Source organism: Mustelus asterias, chromosome 2 (assembly GCF_964213995.1).
Source record: "Mustelus asterias chromosome 2, sMusAst1.hap1.1, whole genome shotgun sequence".
In the NCBI taxonomy this organism is placed as follows: Eukaryota; Metazoa; Chordata; class Chondrichthyes; order Carcharhiniformes; family Triakidae; genus Mustelus; species Mustelus asterias.
Window position 1 is genome coordinate 57,886,943 of NC_135802.1, and position 24,716 is coordinate 57,911,658.

The window sequence follows — 24,716 nt, forward strand, 5'->3', positions numbered from 1 at the left end:
TGCCTACATATCTGTTCCTCTATCTCCTGCTGGCAGTTGGGCGGCCTATAGTAAACCCCCAACATTGTGACTACACCCTTCCTCTTCCTGAGCTCTACCCATGTTGCCTTGCTGTATGAGTCCTCCAAAGTGTCCTTTCACAGTAGAGCTGTGATTTCTCCTTAACCAGTAGTGCAACTCCCCCACCCCTTTTACACCCCCCTCTATCCTGCCTGAAACATCTGTATCCTGGGACAATAAGCTGCCAATCCTGTCCTTAACCAAGTCTCTGTAATAGCAACAACATCATAGTCCCAAGTACTAATCTAAATTCTAAGTTCATCTGCCTTACCTGTTACACTTTTCGCATTGAAACAAATGCACTTCAGTCCACCAGACCCTCTTTGATTAGCAATTCCACCCTGCCTGCTCTTTCTCTGAGTCTTACTGGTCCTACTCTCTGGTTCCCCTTCAGTTAATTCACCTTTGCTTTGGTTCCCACCCCCCTGCCAAACTATCGTGGGAGCTAGTTCACAGTTTGAAAGTTGCACCAGTTGCGCTGGAGTATATATGTGTGGAACACTTATTATGGAGGTGACATTAGCTATCAAAGACCTGAATACTCTTAAAAAGAGATTTTTTGTCCATTGAGATTTCAAGAAGAAATTAGATATAGCTCTTGGGGCTAAAGGGATCAGGGGATGGGGGGTGGGGAAAGCGGAATCAAGCTATTGAATTTGATGATCAGCCATGATCAAAATGAATGGCAGTACCTCAACTCCTCTCCAGGTGCCCCTCCTCCTGGAGTCTGGGAGGTGAAAACCTACAGGGCATCATCGTACATTGCTCCAAGGATGAACTGCCACGCCTCCTCCTCTCTGTTAGTAACCCTTGTGCCTCCAGTAGCCGGTGGAGGTGCACCTGAACAAGAGATCCTTGGCAGTTCAGAGCCCTGTAGGCCTCAGGCCTCAGAGGGTGGCAGCCAGGATCATCTCAGGCAATTGGGCAAAGCACTCGTCAGACTGCCTCCACCTCAGCTGCAGATGCCAGGGTTGCATCAAGGCATGATGATAGAAAATGTCAGAGTCAAGTGAAGGAGTCTCCTCCAGAAAGTGAGGAATGGCCTGTGCATTATGCACAGTAAAGCACTAAGTCATTTTAAGGAATGCTCAGTCGAGATTGTGGGCATCTCTGTCACTTCTCATCAATGTGGCAAAAGTATTTATATTGGAGAGACTAACTCTACCATTTTTCACCATTGAAGACATTATTATTCAATTTTTGGGAAGGATTACAGTTCTAGTAAGCCACAAGTAAGTTCTAGTAAGCCACCCTAGACAGGTTCACATTCGACACAGTCAACAACAGAAACCTAATGGAGATAAACCTTTTAGATAGGCTTGTTTTCAACTTGAAGACCCCACCACAAAACACATTAACATGATTGATGAAACAGACTGCATACAAGGATATCTCTCCCTATTTACCGCATTGGGGAGATTAAGGGGGTACGGTCATGCCCCTCACATGGGCACATCAATTCTACAGTTGTCATTTGCAATCCATGCCAAAGTGTCACAGGAGCTGAAACACCTAGTAACAGATGGCATCCTCACTGTGGATCTCAAACCTAGTCAGTGTACAATGCAAAAATAGCAAACTTATGTGTCAACCTAAGGCAGTCGACAAAGCCACATCCCAAACAAACACCCATTGCCTATGATCCAAGAACTATGGGCATCACTTCATGACTTAACAGTTTTCTCGAAGCTCAACATGTGACAGAGCTATTTCGAGATAGTATAGCAATAGTATTTGCTAGTGAAGCAAAGCCGATAAGTTGCAGCTTTTGCTACTCACAAAGGTGCACTTCAGTATCGCAGAATGCCCTATGGACTATGCATCTTGTGCATTTCAGTAACCCTCTGTTCAACCTTATCAGGCATTAAGGGGATGTTCAGCTTACTTGATAATATCATTGTCCATGAGGGACAAAGCAGAACACAATCAACTGTTATCAGTGCTGCTCACTTGACTTGAACAACACAGTTTGATGCTCAACAAGTACAAGTACAAGTACATATCTGCAGTATCTGAGGTCGACCTTCTAGTGCACAGATAGAGAGAAGCTGGAACAAAGTATAACATAATGTTACAGCCATTCATGCACTTTTGACCCCATCTAATGTGAAAGAGTCGGCATCTTTTCTTGGTACTATCACCTTTTATCACAAATTAGTTTCTAAGTACATAGAGATCACAGAGCCTCTTAAAGCTATTGCACAAAGAAACACAATGGGAATGGACACAATGGGAATGGACACAATGGGAATGGACAATTGTACAGCAAACAGTGTTTGATACATTAAAGGTGAATTCAGCATCTCTGCCAGTCTTCGCTCATTTCAACCCATAGACAGAAACATATGTCACGAGATAAGTCAGGAAATACCATTGGATTTATACTCTAAAGACATTGAAGAAAGTGAACAATTAATTGCTTACACGTCACAACCATTATCGAAAACTGAACAGAAAAACTCCACTGGAGAGTGGTAAACACCAGCTCGAATCTACTGATTCTACGAATCTACTAAATTGCCCCTTAGTGTCAGGGGAACTAGCTGGGGTAAATGCAGGGGATTATGGGGATAGGGCCTGGGTGGGATTATGGTCGGTACAGGCTTAATAGAACATAGAACATAGAAAGCCACAGCACAAACAGGCCCTTCGGCCCACAAGTTGCGCTGATCATATCCCTACCTCTAGGCCTATCTATAGCCCTCAATCCCATTAAATCCCATGTACTCATCCAGAAGTCTCTTAAAAGACCCCAACGAGTTTGCCTCCACCACCACCGACGTCAGCCGATTCCACTCACCCACCACCCTCTGAGTGAAAAACTTACCCCTGACATCTCCTCTGTACCTACCCCCCAGCACCTTAAACCTGTGTCCTCTCGTAGCAACCATTTCAGCCCTTGGAAATAGCCTCTGAGAGTCTACCCTATCCAGACCTCTCAACATCTTGTAAACCTCTATCAGGTCACCTCTCATCCTTCGTCTCTCCAGGGAGAAGAGACCAAGCTCCCTCAACCTATCCTCATAAGGCATGCCCCCCAATCCAGGCAACATCCTTGTAAATCTCCTCTGCACCCTTTCAATGGCTTCAACATCTTTCCTGTAATGAGGTGACCAGAACTGCGCGCAGTACTCCAAGTGGGGTCTAACCAAGGTCCTATAAAGCTGCAGCATTATCTCCCGACTCCTAAACTCAATCCCTCGATTAATGAAGGCTAGTACGCCGTACGCCTTCTTGACCGCATCCTCCACCTGCGCTTGATAGGCCGAATGGCCTCCTTCTACACTGTAGGACTCTATGATATGAACATTGACACATGGTCTCCAGAGCAGAAAGTTTATTTTCCACACTGATCACCAAGCACTGACTACATTGTTAGCCTGTACATCAGGATATGGTTTTCGACTCTACTCATCTGCAGACGGTCAGATCATCTTTATTAGTATAACTCCGAGGTTGAGTATCTCACAAGTTCATGCAACCAAATGCTTTCTACTGGTTGTTCATGATTTACATAGTGAATGGCTGGAAATTGCTGGAATAAATTCTATGACCATCACTTCGGTCACTGACATTTCAGACAATTTGTTTACCAAATGAGGTTTACTGGAGATTGTCACTACAGACAATGGAGCGCAGTCTGTTTCCAGTCAGTCCATAGAGTTCCTAGCAAGCTAAGGAATCCACTGCCATCTGATATCATGATACAGCCTACAATCAAATGATGATGTCCAACAATTCAACAAGGTAATGAAGGACAGACTGAACTGGCCTGGCAGAGAGAAAAAAACATTTGAACAATCCATTTGTATCCTACTTCATACATATTGATCCATCCCACTCTCTCTAACTCAAAAGACAATGGACAAACTTAAGACTGGTCATAACTTTCTCATGTTGCTGACCATTCTTAAGCCAGCACCACTATCCAGCGCGAATGTCAGTGCAAAGGCTGAGAAAAAAAGTCACAAAGCAACAATGTAAAGCTGAAATGTCAACAAAGAGGTGCAAATGGAATCACGATTTGAAGTTGAAGATCGGGTTCACATCAAATGACCAAATTGCAATCATAAATTTGCACTGTCTCTATCAGGACCAAAGTAGATTAAGCAGCTGCTAGGTTTCAATGCTTATAGCTTCCTAACAGGGCCAAAGGAGGCCATCACCCTTCAAGTCTGCACCGACTCTCTGACAGAGTATCTTACCCAGGCCCACCACCCGACCCATCCTATCCCTGTAATCCCTTGCATTTACCATTTCTAATCCAACTAACCTACACATCTTTGGACACTAAGGGTCAATTCAGCATGGCCATTCAACCTAACCTGCACATCTTGGACTGCTGTATGACAGCACAGAGTGGAATGAAAAATGGCTGATAGTGAGCCTGATAGTGAGGATATTTCAAGGACAGTGATTATGAAGATACATTTCTTTCCCCAGTGAGTGACTGTGATATTGATCATTCACTTAATCGAGCTGGTCACACAGAACCACAAACTCAAATTCATGGATTTCAGCATCATCACCTAAGACTTCCACATCTCAAACACTAACACTATTTCTGTACTTCTGTTGCAGGCCCGATGAAGAAGTCTTCTTCATTCCTCCAGGTTTGTTGTGGCAAATTCAGCAGCTAAAGTCTAATGCAAAAGTCGATTCAGGATAGATTTTCTACAGTTCGTGAAGCCAGTTGCCTGTATTAGGAGGTAAGTTTGCTGTATTAGTGGACTCAAAAAGGAATAATCTAGGAGACATTGCAATGTTACCATCTGTGATTCTTTTTAAGCATAGGTGTTACTGCCCTTTCTGTTGCTGCCACCATGTCCTGCTTTCTGTGGTCAGCATTTTAAAGATTATAAACAGACAAACATGACTGTCTTATTGCGACTTCTCAAAACTACAGTTCCTGTTCCAAATATGGTGGTCATTTTGGGTTGGTTAGCTACAACTGGTTTATTATGTGGAGAAATGTATCCTCAGAGGATTAAGTTAACCATCTTCTTAACCATTCAATTCAGAAATGTCTTCCGATGGACTCGAGGACATATGTAATTAATACCTTTTAGTTTGGAATGCCTGTGTGTTTTTAGGGTGTAGCCAGACTGTAAATCAATTTCTTAAATACACAGATCAGATCATCTGACCTCTGGCACATATAGTCCTTTTAAAAGAAAAGTCCATTCCAAAAGATTCCACACTGAGTAAAATTTATCTTTTCAAATTATGAATGCGACTTTACCTATGCCTTTACCAGGCATGACTCAAGAATGCATGACATGCTAATGCATTAAAATAGGCTCCTGTCATTTACCGTCAGGAACCATGATCCACCCTTAAAGTGGATAACCTCACATTTATCCAAATTATACTGCATCTGCCATTCCTTTGCCCACTAACTCAACATGTCCAAATCACACTGCATGATCTCCGTATCCTCCTCACAGCTCACCCTCCCACCCAGCTTTGTGTCATCTGCAAATTTGGAGATATTGCATTTAGTTCCCTCACCTGAATCATGAATACATAGTGAATAGCTGGGGTCCCAGCACTGAACCCTATGGTATCCTACTAGTCACTGCCTGTCAGTTGGAAAAAGATCCGTTTATTCCTACTCTTTGTTTTCTGTCTGCCAACCAGCTTTCTATCCATCTCAACACACTACCTCCAATTTCATGCTCTTTAATTTTACATGCTCGTCTCTTATGTGGGACTTTGCCGAAAGCCTTCTGAAAGTCCAGTGGCTCTCCCTTATTAACTCGACTCGTTGTATTCACAAAGAATTCCAGTAGATTTGTCAAGCATCATTGCCCTTTCATAACTCCACGCTGAGTCTGTCTGATCCTGCCACTGTTTTCCAAGTGTTTTGCTATAAAATCTTTGATAATGGATTCTAGAACTTTCCCAATACCGACATCAGGCTTACTGGTTTATACTTACCTGATTTCTCTCTACCTCCCTTTTTAAATAATGGGGTTACATTAGCTATCCTCCAATCTGTAAGAGCTATTCCATAGTCTATAGAATCTTGGGAGATGACCACCAAGGATCCACTACTTTTCGGGCAACTTCCTTAAGTACTCTGGGATGTAGATTATCAGGCCATGAGGACTTATCGGTCTTCAATCCCATCAGTTTCCCCAAAAACCATTTCTCTACTAATACTGATTTCCTTCAGTTCCTCCTTCTCACTAAACCCTGTGTTCCCCAACATTGCTGGTATCTTTTTTCTGTCCTTCTTTGTGAAGACAGAACCAAAGTATGTATTCAGTTGGTCAGCCATGTTGCTGTTCCCAATTATAAATTCCCCTGATTCTGACTGTAAGAGACTTACATTTGTTTTCACCGATCTTTTTCTCCTCACATACATTTACAGTCAGTTTTTGTGTTCTCTGCAAACTTACTCTTGTACTCTATTTTTCCCTCCTTAATCAATCCCTTGGTCTTCCTTTGCTGAATCCTAAACTGTTCCCAATCCTCAGGTATGTTGTTTTTCTTGGCCAATTTGTATGCCTGTCCCTTAGAGCTAGCACTATCTCAAATTTCCCTTGTAAGCCATGGTTTGGCCACCTTTTCAGCTTTACCTTTGTGATGGACAGGAATGAACAATTGTTGCAGTTCACCCCTGCACTCCTTGAATGTTTGCCATTGCCTATCCACCATCATCCCTTCAACTAACGTTTCCCAATCTATCATCGCCAACTCGCGCCTCATATTCTCTTAGTTTCCTTTATTACGATTCAGGACCCTAGTCTCAGAATCAACTACATCACTCTCCATCTTGATGAAAAATTCTATCATGTTATGGTTGCTCATCCCCAAGGGGTCTCGCAAAACTAGAGTGCCAATTATTCTTTTCTCATTACACAATACTCAGTCTGGAATTGCCTGCTTTCTAGTTGATTCATCAACATATTGGTCCAGAAAACCATCCCACATACACTCCAGGAATTCCTCCTCGACGGTATTGTGACTAATTTGATTTGCCCAATTTATATGCAGAGTAAAATCACTCATAATGACAGATGTTCCTTTATCACATACATCTCTAATTTCCTGTTCAATATCATTCCTAACATCACCCTACAGTCTATAAATAACCCCCACTAATGTTTTTTGCCCCTTGGTGTTTTTTAACTCAACCCATATAGATTACACATTATTGGAGTTAATCTCGGGAATTCTACTGCGCTGCCTGCCACGGGAATTGGAGCGGGTGAGTGGCGGACAATAGGAAGGCCCATTGACCTTCGGCAGGATTTTGCGGTCTCTGGGCGAGCGAGGCTGTAAAATCCTGTCCAATATCCTTCCTCATTATGCTGTTAATTTCCTCTTTAATCAGCAATGCAACTCCACCACCTTTACCTTTTGGACTGTCCTTCCTAAATAATGAATACCCCTGGATGTTCAGTTCCCATCCTTGGTCACCCTGCAGACATGTCTCCCTAATCCCGATTATATCATACCTGTTTACATCTACTTGCACAATTAATTCATCCACTTTATTGCGAATGCTCCACGCGTTAAGGCACAAAGCCTTTAGACTTGCCTTTTTAACATTACTGGTCACGTTCCTACTACTTTTCACTGAGGCCCTGTTTGTATCTGGCCCTTGGTTTCTCTGCCTATCAGTTTTCTTATCCCCCTTTTGGTATTTTATCCTTGATTTCCCCTTCCTCTGCTCTGACTCCTTGCATATGAGTAAACTTTGAGCAAATCTCTCTTATATTATGAAACTTGTGCAATGCTGTACATCCCCCACCAAGTGGAATTCTTCTTCTTCGATTGATGGTATAGTGACATGAATTATAGTTTCTTATCATTTTAATTTCATTGTTATCAATTGGGATGAAGCACAAGTATTCTGCAGCTGTCCCTTCCAGATATAAGTCAATTTCCCATCATGGACAAAAGATAGTTTATGAAAACCATGACCAAAGTTATTATATTGCAAAAAACAATTATTATTCATGCTGTCTTTTCATCGTTAGAGCAGTGACTAACACAGACCAGACCACAGAGAAGAGTCTGCAAACCTGACGCTTTGTGTAATGAGTTTAGAAATAGGTAATAAAGAGACAGCACTGTCACTTGGACTGCAGCCAGACTTCATTTTCTTGCAGAAATATGAGTTGGTGAATTTCTACATACGTAAGACCATTTAAATTGAATCAGACGAGAACACCAATTTCTGTTGTTGCAGTTTTTACTCTTTAAAATGATGGCACTGGAATATTGTTGGGGCACAGATATCTATCTATTGATTGCAACTGATTTTAATAGGAATACCATATATTTGAATACCTTGAGATTTAATATTTGACTTTGATGATTTTGTTAACTCAAATACACTCTTCTATTATTTTCATTAATAATGCTCTCTATAGACACAAGTATTTTCAATTCAGGCCATTACACCATCAATCAATGTCGAAGATTTCTATTTGTTAGAGGATGTGCAAAATAACACCTTTGACACAAATATAATCATATGGGAGAGATCTACTCAATTGCAAATTATGATTGGAGCGATTGGTTTATTCAAGGCCATCTGCAGGGAGCCCCTAAAAATATAAGAATTATGGGTCTCACATCAATATTCTGACCCCAGGTATCATAAATGGTGAGAGTATTCAGTTACTTGAGAGGTTTCCTGTTGGATGAGGCAGACTTGGAAGATTATTTGGAAAGAACTTGGACAATACAGCAGTCGAGTGCTCTCAGGCAGATTGAAGGCATTCTCACACTAGAAAGCTCAACTAAACTGAATTTTTCTGCATAAGGACATTTTATATTCTCCCATTGCTGCCAGGCTCCTCAAAAGATTTCAGAAGTGCTTGAGAATGGGCAGACATTGAGAGCTACTGTGTTGTCAAGGTGTTTCCAGTTGCTGAACTACAATACACTTCCAGAAATTCTAGACCAGCATGATTCAAACAGGGCCTTATATAAATATATAAATATATATTATCATCTAATATAATAGTGGGCGGTGGAGGCGAACTCAAAAGGGTCTTTTAAGAGACTCCTGGATGAGTACATGGAGCTTAATAGGATGGAGGGTTATAGGTAGGTCTAGAAGGTAGGGATGTGTTCGGCACAACTTGTGGGCCGAAGGACCTGTTTGTGCTGTAGTTTTTCTATGTTTCTATGTTTCTATAATATATTACACGTGTTTCCCCATATCACACCACCACCCCAATGTAGGAAACAGCCTTCAACTGAGAAGTGGAAATCAAAGGCATGAGTTTAGAGCACGTTTGCAATGTTAATGACACTTAATAATGCGTCTTTTTCTTTCTCCTTTAGATACACTACACTAGTTACACAGGTTTCACAGCATAAATAAAGAGTCTTTGGCCTAACTGATCTTGTTATATATTTAAATGGTTGCATGGTTGCTTTAAGAGCTGATCATCTGAGTTGATGTGATGCTATCAGGGTGTCGCAGAGGCTGCTGTTTTACTTTCAGTTTCTACTCTTTACAGCAAGAGGTCTAAGAATAGTTAGTTTGTTGTTAGTTTGAATCCATGTGAAGACCACATCTTTCCTTTTTGTGTAAAACCTACAACCCCTAACATAATTAGAATTTTACGGGTCTATACCTGTGTTTATGTCCCTCATGATCATCTTCCCGTTCTACTGGAATTACATGAGCATACCCTTCTATTTCTTTCTCCTATTATCTACCTTCCTTCTAAGCACATCTATGTTTCATCTTAGTGATTAAGAGTTGTGGGAAGTTCATGAATGTGGCATTTTCTCAGAGGCAACAATGTACTCCATGGAAAGACAAATCTGCTTAGAGATGGTATGTGGGCATCACTGGCTGGACCATCATTTGTTGCCCATCCCGCATAATCCTTGAGAAGGTGATAGTGAACCAGTGCAGTCTTTCTGTCACAGTTTCTCCCAGCACTGCGGGCGTACCTGTATCAGAGGAACTGCAGTGATTCAAGGAAGCAGTTTGCCATCACCACTTTGCAAGGGCAAATAGGGACGGGCAATAAATGCTGGCCTAGCCAGTGAAGCCCGCATCCTTTGAATGAATAAAAAAACATTTGGTGCAACTGAACAACACCGTAGGCCATTTCAGAGGGCTATTAAGAGTCAGGCGCATTGCCATGGGTCTGGAGTCACATGTAAACCAGACCAGGCAAGGATGATAAATTTAGGGAGTGGCTGGAGCTTGGGGGTGTTTGATGGAGCAGGCAGTAGGAGGAAAAGTGATTATTATTTTAAGGGGCATGATTCACAATGGACACCCCCAGAAGATAGTACCACCCCCCACACCCCCATCCTTTCTGACCAATGAAAAAGTTTTTTTAAAAGCAGGCTGCGCACACCAACAGTTTTATGATTCAGCAAATTAGAGAACATCCATGGAAGTATAAATCCTATGTGGCACACTGGAGGAAGAGTATCAGTGGGAAAATTGTTTATATCTTGTTGAACACTTTCTTACATTCTATGTTCTTTTTGTAATTTCAGTAATCAGCCATGTCGCTTCATATCTGATATCCTACATACCGTCTTAATTTTCTTAATGATCCCCACATTTCATTTTATAGTGTAGTATTATTCCGAAAATGAACAAAAATATACTGCTACTGTAGAACAAAAAATTTCAAACACCAAGCAATGTCATAATTTCTCATTGTATATTATTTTAACAGTCAGGCCATGCGTTGATCTTGATCCTTTTTTAAAGTTTAAAAAAATTTATTTATTAGTCTCACAAGTAGGCTTACATTAACACTGCAATGAAGTTACTGTGAAAATTCCCTCATCACCACACTCCGGCGCCTGTTCAGGTACACAGAGAGAATTTAGCACAGCCAATGAACCTAACCAGTATTTATCCAGTAGGAACTCTTCCAGTGTAGGCAATAAAAATATAACAAAATTTACTCCAACTTATAAATCAAAGAAAAGGTTTAATAAAGAAACTTAATTACTCCAAATTTGAAGCCTCACCCTGGGCCACTCCAAACAATTTAACAATACCCAACACGTTCTTATTTATACTGAGTCAGCTGGTCAGCTGATCATCACATCATTCTGTCATTGGTTACATGGTTTACTGGATCAGCTGACACTTACAGCTTGTTACGATTGGTCACATTACAACAGACCCAATGTTATCACCGGTTACATTCCAACAATCAGCACGTCTTTCAGACTGTGGGAGGAAGCTGGAACATCCAGAGGAAACCCATGCAGACACTTGAAGAATGTGCAGACTTCGCACAAACAGTGACCCAAGCAGGAATCGAACCCAGGTCCCTGGCACTGTGAAGCAGCAGTGCTAACCGCTGTGCCACCGTGCCGCCCCACCTGTCATAACTTGTATATACAGGAAACTGTAACATTGTAAATGATAAAATCTCATAATGCAGGAAGAATTCTGCCAATAACAAACAAAATATTCTAAACATCAAGGCGATGGCAAATAGTGACACCAAGGGAACAGTCTTACCGCCCATTCATGTCACGTTCCCGCTGCAGCGGTCGTAGAATTTGGCAGCCAGCCAAATCTCTGTTCACTACAGCGGGATGGGAAAGTCCCGTTGGTGTGAACAGTGGTAAGATGCCAGCCCTAATCTCTGTAACAAAATACAGATTATGCATAACAAATTTCCAGAGTCACATTACATTTAGTAACCCCGACATGATCTTAAAGATATGAGAAATAAGGATAGTCAATGGCTGTGTTTGATCTATTGTCAAGGCAAACACTTAAAGGAACAATAACTAAGATATTAAAAAGACTGAAATAAACGTGAGTACTCTACTTACCACATTAACATTAAAGGCATAGAGAAGATCAAACGGAAGCGCAGCAACTAAGTCGATGATAAACCATGTTGTTACATAATGAATACAAATAGATCGAGCTTCAAAAATAACTTGACCAGACTTGCTGACATATGTTGTTCGAAAATTCAAAACAATATCTGTTTGACATAAAGTAGTACAGTTAGTAATTATGGACTATTTGAATTTGCATGAAAATACAATATAATCGTGGAGGCTTTTCTGACCATCCTTTGCAATCAAAATAATTTGCTGTAAATTCCACATAAATAAAGTGGATGAAAAAATAATTTATTTGAAGTGGGTAACTACCACTGATAAAATGTACATATCACTTACATGCTATTACTTGTGAAGGGCATTCAAAAGGTTATCATGGAGATGAACAAGTTGGCTGGAACTATGTATGGTAAAGCTCAAAACACCTGACTCTTTGTGTAAGCTTTATCGTTTGAGAAAGGAGTGTCATAAATTAACCATCGCAAAAGAGGTAACATGACTAACCTCCAAAACAAGATGCTAACAACCCAAGCATTTCATTATTTGGCCTATTAAATTCTGTAGTAGCTCTGTCGTAGATAAGAAATTATAAATTACAAATATAACAATATGTAGAATGTTGTTCGAGATGTTCCAATCAATGTGTGTGGTCTTCTGTTAATGACCGCGGTAAAGGCAAAGCAGTCGATGTTTAAACAATACTTGGAATTTTTGGCCAATACTTTTCAATCATTACTGATTCATCTAAGGTTATGTTATGTTATTTTTAATGGTGTATTTCAATATATCCGTCATGACAATAATAAATAGGTTCCTTCATTTGTGAATGGAACATCTTCACTGGAAAGAGACATTGAAAATTATGTTCGTACAAAATAAATTTATTGTTCAAATTTTTTTAAAGATTTCTATTTGATATTTTCTTGAATCACTCTTCACTCCACAAGGCAGCCAACACTGAAGGATGTAACAGGTTTTTATTTCAGGATGCACTTTCAAAATTTAAGACTAAAACAAGAGCAAAATACTGATTTTGCTGGAAAGAATTCACTTTCTACAAAGCATTTTACAGCCAGCCAGCCAGCGACAATTTGAAATCTGAGCCACCAATGCAATTTTCCCTCAGACAACGGATGCTGTTTCCTACTCCAGATCACCATCTGAAATTTCCTCTACAAAGCCCTGGCTCTGAGCTTTAATCTTGGCAAGTTTCCATCCCGTCACCCCTGCACCATCCACCCAATGCTCTCTTGGGACTGATCATTTCCACTAATCCACCTCCTTATCCCTATTCCCACAAACAGCAGCTCTCTTCCTGGCTCGCATTTTGACTGCTATTGTTAATGGTCATTGGGTGTTGTCTCTCTCTCCTTTAAATCTGCCATCATTACCCTTCCTTCAAAAAAACTATCCTGACAAAGAGAACAAACAAAGAACAAAGAACAATACAGCACAGGAACAGGCCCTTCGGCCCTCCAAGCCCGCGCCGCTCCCCGGTCCAGGATTGAATCCTGAATCCAGGATCCCCGCCCAATTTTCCAGCCTATCTACATACTAATATCCTATCCACCGAGCTGTCCCTCACAGCTACGATGCTTTGTTCATCACAACCTATTAACTCACCCCCACCCCCCATTCCAGACCATGTGATCTCCAGGGAGAGGCGAAAACCCAGAGTGAAAACCCCAGGGCCAATATGGGGAAAAAAAATCTGGGAAATTCCTCTCCGACCCCCTGAGGCGATCGAAACGAGTCCAGGAGATCACACTGGCCCTGATCGGAAAATGCTTCCCAACCCTATTCATTTCCAATTCCACGAACACCATCTGAATTCCCTGCCCCCGAGACAGGTTCCCAACTATCCGCAGTCTCGCTCTGTACTGGCACCAGCAAGATGATCATAGAATGAAGCCTTGAAACGAGAAACAAAGAACAATTAGCCCGCGCCGCTCCCTGGTCCAAACTAGACCACTCTTTTGTATCCCTCCATTCCCACTCCGTTCATATAGCTGTCTAGATAAGTCTTAAACGTTCCCAGTGTGTCCGCCTCCACCACCTTGCCTGGCAACACATTCCAGGCCCCCACGACCCTCTGTGTAAAATATGTCCTTCTGATATCTGTGTGAAACCTCCCCCCCTTCACCTTGAACCTATGACCCCTCGTGAACGTCACCACTGACCCGGGGAAAAGCTTCCCACCGTTCACCCTATCTATGCCTTTCATAATTTTATACACCTCTATTAAGTCTCCCCTCATCCTCCGTCTTTCCAAGGAGAACAGCCCCAGTTTCCCCAATCTCTCCTCATAACCAAGCCCCTCCATAAGACCATAAGACCATAAGACATAGGAGCGGAAGTAAGGCCATTCGGCCCATCGAGTCCACTCCACCATTCAATCATGGTTGATTTCAACTCCATTTACCCGCTCTCTCCCCATAGCCCTTAATTCCTCGAGAAATCAAGAATTTATCAATTTCTGTCTTGAAGACGCTCAACGTCTCGGCCTCCACAGCCCTCTGTGGCAATGAATTCCACAGACCCACCACTCTCTGGCTGAAGAAATTTCTCCTCATCTCTGTTCTAAAGTGACTCCCTTTTATTCTAAGGCTGTGCCCCCGCGTCCTAGTCTCCCCTGTTAATGGAAACAACTTCCCTACGTCCATCCTATCTAAGCCGTTCATTATCTTGTAAGTTTCTATCAGATCTCCCCTCAACCTCCTAAACTCCAATGAATATAATCCCACGATCCTCAGACGTTCATCGTATGTCAGGCCTACCATTCCTGGGATCATCCGTGTGAATCTCCGCTGGACCCGCTCCAGTGCCAGTATGTCCTTCCTGAGGTGTGGGGCCCAAAATTGCTCACAGTACTCCAAATGGGGCCTAACCAGTGCTTCATAAAGCCTCAGAAGTACATCCCTGCTTTTGTATTCCAAGCCTCTTGAGATAAATGACAACATTACATTTGCTTTCTTAATTACGGACTCAACCTGCAAGTTTACCTTTAGAGAATCCTGGACTAGGACTCCCAAGTCCCTTTGCACTTTAGCATTATGAATTTTGTCACCGTTTAGAAAATAGTCCATGCCTCTATTCTTTTTTCCAAAGTGTACGACCTCGCACTTGCCCACGTTGAATTTCATCAGCCACTTCTTGGACCAGGCAACATCCTGGTAAACCTCCTCTGTACTCTCTCCAAAGCCTCCACGTCCTTCTGGTAGTGTGGCGACCAGAACTGGACGCAGTATTCCAAATGCGGCCGAACCAACGTTCTATACATCTGCAACATCAGACCCCAACTTTTATACTCTATGCCCCGTCCTATAAAGGCAAGCATGCCATATGCCTTCTTCACCACCTTCTCCACCTGTGACGTCACCTTCAAAGATCTGTGGACTTGCACACCCAGGTCCCTCTGCGTCTCTACACCCTTTATGGTTCTTCCATTTATCGTGTAGCTCCTCCCTACATTATTCCCACCAAAATGCATCACTTCGCGTTTATCAGGATTGAACTCCATCTGCCATTTCCTTGCCCAAATTTCCAGCCTATCTATATCCTTCTGTAGCCTCTGACAATGTTCCTCACTATCTGCAAGTCCTGCCAGTTTTGCGTCGTCCGCAAACTTACTGATCACCCCAGTTACTCCTTCTTCCAGATCATTTATATAAATCACAAACAGCAGAGGTCCCAATACACAGCCCTGCGGTACACCACTAGTCACAGGCCTCCAGCCGGAAAAAGACCCTTCCACTACCACCCTCTGTCTTCTATGACCAAGCCAGTTCTCCACCCATCTAGCCACCTCCCCCTTTATCCCATGAGATCCAACCTTTTTCACTAGCCTACCATGAGGGACTTTGTCAAACGCTTTACTAAAGTCCATATAGACAACATCCACGGCCCTTCCTTCGTCAACCATTTTGGTCACTTCTTCAAAAAACACCACCAGGCTAGTGAGGCATGACCTCCCTCTCACAAAACCATGCTGACTATCGTTAATGAGTTTATTCCTTTCTAAATGCGCATACATCCTATCTCTAAGAATCTTCTCCAACAACTTCCCCACCACGGACGTCAAGCTCACCGGCCTATAATTACCCGGGTTATCCTTCCTACCCTTCTTAAATAACGGGACCACATTGGCTATCCTCCAATCCTCTGGGACCTCACCTGCGTCCAGTGACGAGACAAAGATTTGCGTCAGAGGTCCAACGATTTCACCTCTCGTCTCCCTGAGCAGCCTTGGATAGATTCCATCAGGCCCTGGGGATTTGTCAGTCTTTACATTCTCTAACAAACCTAACACTTCCTCCTTTGTAATGGAGATTTTCTCCAACGGTTCAACACTCCCCTCAGAGACACTCCCAGTCAACACATCCCTCTCCTTTGTGAATACCGACGCAAAGTATTCATTTAGGATCTCCCCTACTTCTTTGGGCTCCAAGCATAATTCCCCACTTTTGTCCCAGAGAGGTCTGATTTTTTCCCTGACAACCCTTTTGTTCCTAACGTATGAATAAAATGCCTTGGGATTCTCCTTAATCCTGTCTGCCAAGAACATTTCGTGACCCCTTTTTGCTCTTCTAATTCCCCGTTTGAGTATTTTCCTACTTTCTTTGTACTCCTCCAGAGCTCCCTCCGTTTTTAGCTGCTTGGACCTAACATACGCCTCTCTTTTCTTTTTGACCAGTCCCTCAATTTCCCTGGTTATCCACGGTTCTCGAATCCTACCCTTCCTATCCTTCTTTTTTACAGGCACATGCTTGTCCTGTAGCCCTAACAACCGTTCCTTAAAAGACTGCCACATACCAGATGTGGATTTACCCTCAAACAGCCTCTCCCAATCAAGAGCTGCCAATTTCTGCCTGATCCCAATAAAGTTAGCCTTCCCCCAATCCAACACCTTACCCTTGGGACACCACTCATCCTTTTCCATCACTATCCTAAAGCTAACAGAATTGTGGTCACTATTTGCCACATGTTCCCCTACCAAAACTTTGAAGACCTGACCGGGCTCATTCCCCAGTACCAGGTCCAGTATAGCCCCCTCTCTAGTCGGGCTATCTACATATTGTTCCAACGAACCCTCCTGTACACATGTTACAAATTCCTCCCCATCCAGAGTCCCTGCCCTCAGCGATTTCTAGTCTATACCAGGGAAATTGAAGTCTCCCACTACAACAACCCTATTTTTCCTGCACCTATCCAGTATCTCCTGACATATCCATTTTTCCACTTCCCTTGGGCTGACCTCTAGCAAACTACTGCTGCATCTCCAACTTCCCTTCTCCCTCCTGAATCTGTGTACATGCTGTCATTTCCCAAATCCATGTCCATCTCTCTTGGAATTCCATATTTTAAATCGCGTTTCTGCCTACGCCACAGTACCAAAATAGCTCTCACCAAAGTCACAAACATGCGGCTGTGACAAAGGGAAATTTCACCCTATGGTCCATCTTGACCTGTCTACAGCCTCTGGCATGGTTGACACATTATCCTCTTTTCACACTTCTGCACCATTTTGTAACTTTTACCTGGTTCCATTCTTATCTAATCATAGCCAGAAAATCATTTGTAAGGCTTCTCTTCCTGCTGTCGCACTGTTACCTCTGGTGTCCAGTATGCAGTCATGGCTTCCTATTTCTCATTTATATGCTGTGCCTCAGTGACATCATCTAAAAACAGTGTCAGTTTTCACATGGATGCTGATGGCACCCAGCTCTATCACACCACCACCTCGTTTGGCACTAAATCATCAAAATGCTTGTTTAAGTTCAAATTTTAAGTTTATTTATTAGTGTCACAAATAGGCTTACATTGACACTGCAATGAAGTTACTGTGAAAATCCCCTAGGCACCACACTCCGGTGCCTGTTCAGGTATGCTGAGGGAGCATTTAGCATGGTCAATGCACCTAACCAGCACATCTTTTTGACTGTGGGAGGAAACTGGAGCACCCGCAGGAAACCCACACAGACACAGGGAGAACACACAGACTCCCTACATTGCCTGAGACTCAGCTCATCTGCTCTTGAAATTTTCATTGTACCTTTGGTACCTCACGATTTGACTATGGCAACACACTCCTGGCTGGTCTCCCACATTCCACCCTTCACAAACTTAAGGCCATCCAAAACCATTGCTGCCTGTGTCCTAACTCACGCAAACCAGCCTCTCATCCATTGACTCCATCTTTACTTTCCGCTGCCTCGGCAAAGCAGCCAGCATAATTAAGGACCCCTTGCACTCTGGACATTCTCTCTTCCACCTTCTTCCTTTGGGAAAAAGATACAAAAGACTGAGATCATGTACCAACCAAATCAAGAACAGCTTCTTCCCTGCTGCCATCAAACTTTTGAATGCACCTATCTTATATTAAGTTGATCTTCCTCTATACCCTAGCTATGACTGTAACATACTGCACCCACTCCTTCCCTTCTCCCCTATGTACTCTATGAATGGTGTGCTTTGTCTGTATAAGCGCAAGAAACAATACTTTTCACTGTATACTAATACATATGACAATAATAAATCAAATCAAATCAAAAATATCAACTAAGCATACTCTATTTTTTAATCTTCATTGGCCTCTGCTTAAGCAATGCCTCAATTTTAAAATTCTCATGATCTTGTCCTTCCTTTCTCTGTAATCTCCTCCAATATTTGGGATCTCTGCACTCCTCCAATTCTGACTCTTTGAGCATCTTCGACTTCAATTGCTTCAGCCTCCTGCTGCCAATATCCTATGCCCTGGGTTTTGCTCATTAAACCTCTCAGTCTCTCCACCTTGCCTTCCTCTAAGATGATCCTTCAAACTTGCCTCTCTAACCAAGCTTGTGGTCATCTGCCCTAATATCTCCTTATGTGGTTCAGTTTCATTTTTCTTTATATATTGCTTTTGTGGGACATTTTACTATATTACAGGTGGTGCTAAAAAAAATACAAGTTGTTGGTATTGGAGGATAGCAGGCGGTATGAGCTGGTCCATGAGTGGGGACTTCTTTTTGATAAATGGCAAGCAGGTTTGTCCGTGACCCACTTGCCTTTCCTCACCACATTCTTGACACAAGGGAACTCTCACCTCTTTGTTTAATCTTTCATGCTTCCTTCCTCTTCAGCTAACTTGCTGCTCACTTTTGGTCGGCATGGAGGGCATTTTGGTCGGCATGGACCAGTTTGGGCCAAAGAGCCTGTCTCCATGCCATAGATTCTATGATTCTATGATCTCCTCTGGACACAGCCTTTTGTTTCTATTTTGCTTCAATTTTCACCTGCACATCAACCCTTTTGTCAGTTAATCACCCCTACCTAGATCTTTGCCTTTTGTTCCTTCTCTGGCCTCTCTTTTATTGGCTCTGTATTTATTAAAAGTGATTGATCTTTAACAGCTTCCAGTTTGATAAAGGGCTACTGACCTGGAACTTTAACTCTATTCCTTTCACATAGTCGCTGCCTGGCCTGGCTTTGTTTAAAAAATTCAGAAAGTACAAAGTAGGCTGAGAAGTCAGTCAGTCAGAACCAGTTAATAGAAAAAAGTTCTTATTGCAAATGGGTTTGAGGTGACCAGCTGCTCTGTGAGAAAGTGGAAAGGTTAAAAGTTATGAAAAGATGAGGAGGTGGGAGAAAACAATCAAGTGTTTGTACATTATGACAGAATTCTTGAGACCCGAGTCAGAAAACTAATAAATACTACATAGGCTGGGATTTTCCAGCCCCGTCATGATGGGCCCCGCTGCGGTAGATTCAGCTGCCCAGTTTAAAGTCCATTGACTTTTGGCAGGACCGAATCTTCTCAATGGTTGACGGGGCTGGAAGATCCTAACCTTCGCCTAGCAATTATAATGGAATGAATTTTACCCGAATTATTCTCGTCTGCACTGTTAACCTTTTTTTTTGTTTATATCCAATTCAATCCAATCAAAGTCCAATTCAAAGTCTCAACAAGTGAGACATTCCAGATCCAAGCTGACAAGATAGACTCACCACTACTTGTCTTGGGCTTGATCTACATGATCCAAGCTAATTGGAGCAGGCATTGCACCTCCTCCAAGATCTCATTTGCATCTTAGCCAAAAGGCCGAGATGCCCCTTTAAAAAAAGATTGTTTCAAATGAAGCCTCAGTGTAACCTCATGACTTCAACCAATGCAGGGCAGCAAAATGACACTTGATCTTAGCTAAAAGGCCAAGAAGCAACTTCACCTTACTCCAATATGCATCAGAAAATCTTAGGTATTTTGCTCATGATTTTCTAATGCAGGCTAGTGGTCGGTGAAGTAACTCTCATCAGCGTGGGTCAGGAAAATTTATCCCTTAACACACATACCTATTTCAGTGAGGGTACAGAACAATTCATAGATAAATGCTGGTGATAGAAGTAGAAATTGAATAGAAACCTAGATCAATCACTGACTCCAATTTGACTTGCTTCAACTCCTCATGAATTAAGCGAGATATTCGAATATTGTAATAGTACACTGATTGCAAAGAGTTTCCACTTTGGATGCAACCTGGATGCAAATTGTGCTCAGTTGTGCCAGCTTTCCGACATGAATTTATGCCTCAAATTTCCACTTAAATGCATTTACATAATCATAAACGTAGGGTTTTCCATGAAGCACTGCACATGAGCAGTGTTTTAGAACATAATTGTCACCTCTTTCCCTTGCATTAAAGATTTTCATTGTTGTATTTAACCGTGGTAACCTGATGCAATTTTATTAACAGAGCCAAAATGGGTTTAAATCACAGAAAAGAAGCATTGTTCAAAAATGTGACTGGTCCATGACTTGTGAGTATCTCCATTTTAAACAAATGAAAATGACGTTGTAAAACTATATAGAACCATTTATTATTTTTATCAAATTCTTAGTAAATTAAATATTACTGGAAAATGTTCCAAAGATGCCTTTTATTTTCCGTGCATTTAAAAGAAGGAATGTCATGTCGATTAATTTGATCCAGGGTTGTGTGGTTTTCTTATCCCAACACAAAAGATTGATGCTAGGTGTAATTTGTGCTTGAAATTCCTCAAATCTTTCTTTTGGTTAATTTTGGGTGAACCAGCGCAACATAGCAGAAGTTGGACGGCACGGTGGCACAGTGGTTAGCACTGCTGTCTCATAGTGCCAGGGATCCGGGTTCAATTCCAGTTTTGGGTGACTGTCTGTGTGGAGTCTGCACATTCACAGAATCACTGCATCCTACAGTGCAGAAGAGGCCCTTCGATCCATTTAGTCTGCACCAACGCATGAAAGGCCCTGACCTGCCCACCTAATCCCATTTGGCCCATAGCCTTGAATGTTATGGTGTGCCACGTGCTCATCCAGGTACTTTTTAAAGGATGTGAGGCATCCCGCCTCCATCACCCTCCCAGGCAATGCATTCCAGACCATCACCACCCTCTGAGTAAAAACATTTTTCCTCAAACTCCCCCCTAAACCTCCCACCCCTCACTTTTAACTTGTGTCCCCTCATAACTGACACTTCAGCTAAGGGGAACAGCTGCTCCCTATCCACCCTGTCCATGCCCCTCATCAATTTTGAACATGTCAATTAGGTTGCCCATCAGTCTTCTCTGCTCCAATGAAAACAACCCAAACCTATCCAACCTCTCTTTATAACTTAAATGTTCCATCCCAGGCAGCATCCTGGTGAATCTCCTCTGCGCCCTCTCCAGTGTGTTCATGTCCTTCCTATAATGTGGAGGCCAGAACTGCACACAGTATTCCAGCTGTGATCTCACCAAAGTTCTATACAACTCCATCATGATCTCTCTGCTTTTGTAATCTATAACCCGATTGATAAAGGCGAGTGTGCCATATGCCTTTTTCAGCACCCTATGAACCTTTCTGCCTTTAGAGATCTATGGACAAACATGCCAAGGTCCCTTTCTTCTTCAGAACGTCCCAGTATCAGACCTTTCATAGTATCCTTCCTTGTCAAATTACTCCTTCCAAAGTGCATCACCTCACACTTTTCAGGGTTAAATTCCATCTGCCACTTGCCCACCCATTTGACCATCTCATCTATATCTTCCTATAACCCAAGACACTCAACCTCACTGTTAACCACCCGGCCAATCTTTGTGTCATCGGCAAACTTACTGATCCTACCCCCTACATAGTCCTCTATGTCATTTATATAAATGACGAATAATACGGGGCCCAGCACAGATCCCTGTGGTACGCCACTGTTCTCTGGCCTCCAGTCACTGAAGCAGCCTTCTGTCACCACCCTCTGTCTCCTACCATTAAGCCAATTATGAATCCACCTTGTCAGGTCACCCTGTATCCAATGTGCATCAGCCTTTTTAATAACCTTCTCCGCATGTCTGTGTGAGATCACTTTGGGTGCTCTGGTTTCCTCCCACAGTCCAAAAATGTGCAGGTTAGGGGGATTAGCAGGGCAAATATGTTGGGTTATGGGGATAGGGCCTGGGTGGGATTGTTGTCAGTGCAGGCTCGATGGGCCAAATGGCCTCCTTCTGTTCTGTAGGGATTCTATGAAGTTAATACCCAGAGACATTTAAATTCAATCCCCTTCAATATGCTGTACAACATTATGCTGTATGACATTAATTTGAACAAGCAGTTCTCAGATACTCTGACCACTTTGTGAAGCTGAAATCTAGTTTTGCTTCAAAACTCATAGTTGCTTTCTGATATCAATATCCGAATCATATGAAAAAATGTCACGTGTGAATGGTGATTGCGATGATACAGTATTTAAACGGAAGTTTTCAAAATATGACTTCTAGTCATTAATTGCATTATAAAGGTGTGTATCTGGGTGCCGTTCCAATTCGCTAGGTGCACTGATGGAAGATATTACCATGAAACCTGAACTCAACAAGGGATTGGGTACAATTTGTGAGTTCAGCAAGATTTCTGACATCTGTTATTTTTGAATAAAATCCCCTTGGCTATTTTTGTACTGATTGTGCTACAATGACTAAAGCATTCATATGCACTATAATAGGTGAAGAAGGCAAGAGGCTCCGTGAACAAAAACAAAAATGAATCCAAGATGGGAAACCACAATTTTGGTGTTGATGTTGCAGAAATAAGCAGAGGCATAGGTGTGATTTCAAGGCTGCATTTTAAGTTTACAGCTCAGAGGATAGTTTTAACTGACTTGAACTTTAGCTTCCCAATCTGCGATAGAAACCCATAGAAATGCTACAGTGTAGAAGGAGGCCATTCGGCCCATCAAGTGTGCACTGACAACAATCCCATCTAAGACTTGTCCCCATAACCCCACATATTAACCCAATGAATCCCTCTAACCCACGCATCCCGGGACACTCGGGCAATTTGGCATGGCCATTGCATCTAACCATCAGACCACTACCTTGTATTGGGTCCGAGAGATCGGCATCCTCCTCTAAGCATGTACATGGTAATTTTTACTGTGACTAAACATTCAGGGTCATTTCAAAATTAACTCCACAGGTTAATTTCTGTCATCAGAAATGGGAAAATCTGCTCACTTAGAACAATGAGGTGTTAAAAAAAATGAATGGAGTTCATGTTCTAATGGCAGAAATTTAAAATGTGCTTGTAAAATCAGAACGATTCAGTACTCTAAAATATTGTGATATCCTTAATATGAATTGATCTTGTTTGGTTATGGTCAATCAAAACTCTTCATTCGTTCATAGCTAGTCAATACATAAATAAATACTGATTACAATCTGAATGGAAGCTCAATGATAGAATTGTCTGCTTACCAATGATGAATAGAATTTCCACTGAGATGTCGCTAACTGTTGTGCTTCTTGCTGAAGGCAAATTTTCATCAATTCCAATAAAACAAACATTATACGGTACAGTCACAGCAACATAAAACGTTGCCAATAATATTAGCCAATCCCATAACGCTTTAAAAGTGCTGTAATGCAAAAGGATGAATTTTGATTTTTTTGCATCTGCAACTTTGTACTCTGGTAGTGCTGGTTGGTTCCTAAACACATTCTGTAGAGAAATAAGATAGTTACATTTAGCCATTTGGTCGTACGGAACTTGAGTTTTGCTTAAAAAGAAAAGATGTGGGGTGGGATTTTCCAGCCCCAAGGCTGGAAATTGCCACCCAAGATCAATGAACCTTCGCATGGTCTGCCAAATTTTCTGTCCCGCCTGCTATGATTCCCATGGCGGGTGGGACGGGGGAATTCTACCCAGTCTAAATTTCCGATCAGGACAGATCACTAAAATTCCAATAATAAAAGGAGCAACGATTTATACTGCAATGCCTTTACCAATTAGAGTCCACTTGCTAACTAGTCAATGTTCTTTTCTCATGTAGTATAAATTGTTGTTCCCTTTATTACTGGTAATCTTGCGATCTGTCCTGATGAGTACAAGATGAAAAGTTTTGACAGCATGTCTCTTATTTCAGCATTTAATACTAATTGAATCATAATTATTTCCACTTCCTCGACACAAAACAGTGTTATAAATTATCAGCCCTTCACATGCATAAAAATAATTTACCATAATTTATCACAAGTTCACTAATTCTCTGAACGTTCACAGATGGAAGTATCACTACCATATCAACAAATTATATTACATACAGTTGTGAGAGGAAATAGGTGACAGTGTAAGTGTGGAATCATAGAATCATAGAAACCCTACAGTGCAGAAGGAGGCCATTCGGCCCATCGAGTCTGCACCGACCACAATCCCACCCAGACCCTACCCCCACATATTTACCCGCTAAACCCTCTAACGTACACATCCCAGGACACTAAGGGGCAATTTTTAACCTAGCCAATCAACCTAACCCGCACATCTTTGGACTGTGGGAGGAAACCGGAGCACCCGGAGGAAACCC

General features: G+C 42.1%; 1 protein-coding gene across 1 annotated transcript in view; it reads right to left on the minus strand.

The window, feature by feature from the left end:
- kcnh8 (potassium voltage-gated channel, subfamily H (eag-related), member 8) overlaps positions 1–24,716 on the minus strand; it is a 365,157-nt gene that overhangs the window by 138,974 nt on the left and 201,467 nt on the right. Inside the window, exons 5-6 of the mRNA XM_078200386.1 lie at positions 23,611–23,854; positions 11,860–12,017 (exon numbers count right to left, since the gene is read on the minus strand). Of these exons, the coding sequence (XP_078056512.1) occupies positions 11,860–12,017; positions 23,611–23,854 (402 nt within the window). The remainder of the gene's footprint in view (positions 1–11,859; positions 12,018–23,610; positions 23,855–24,716) is intronic.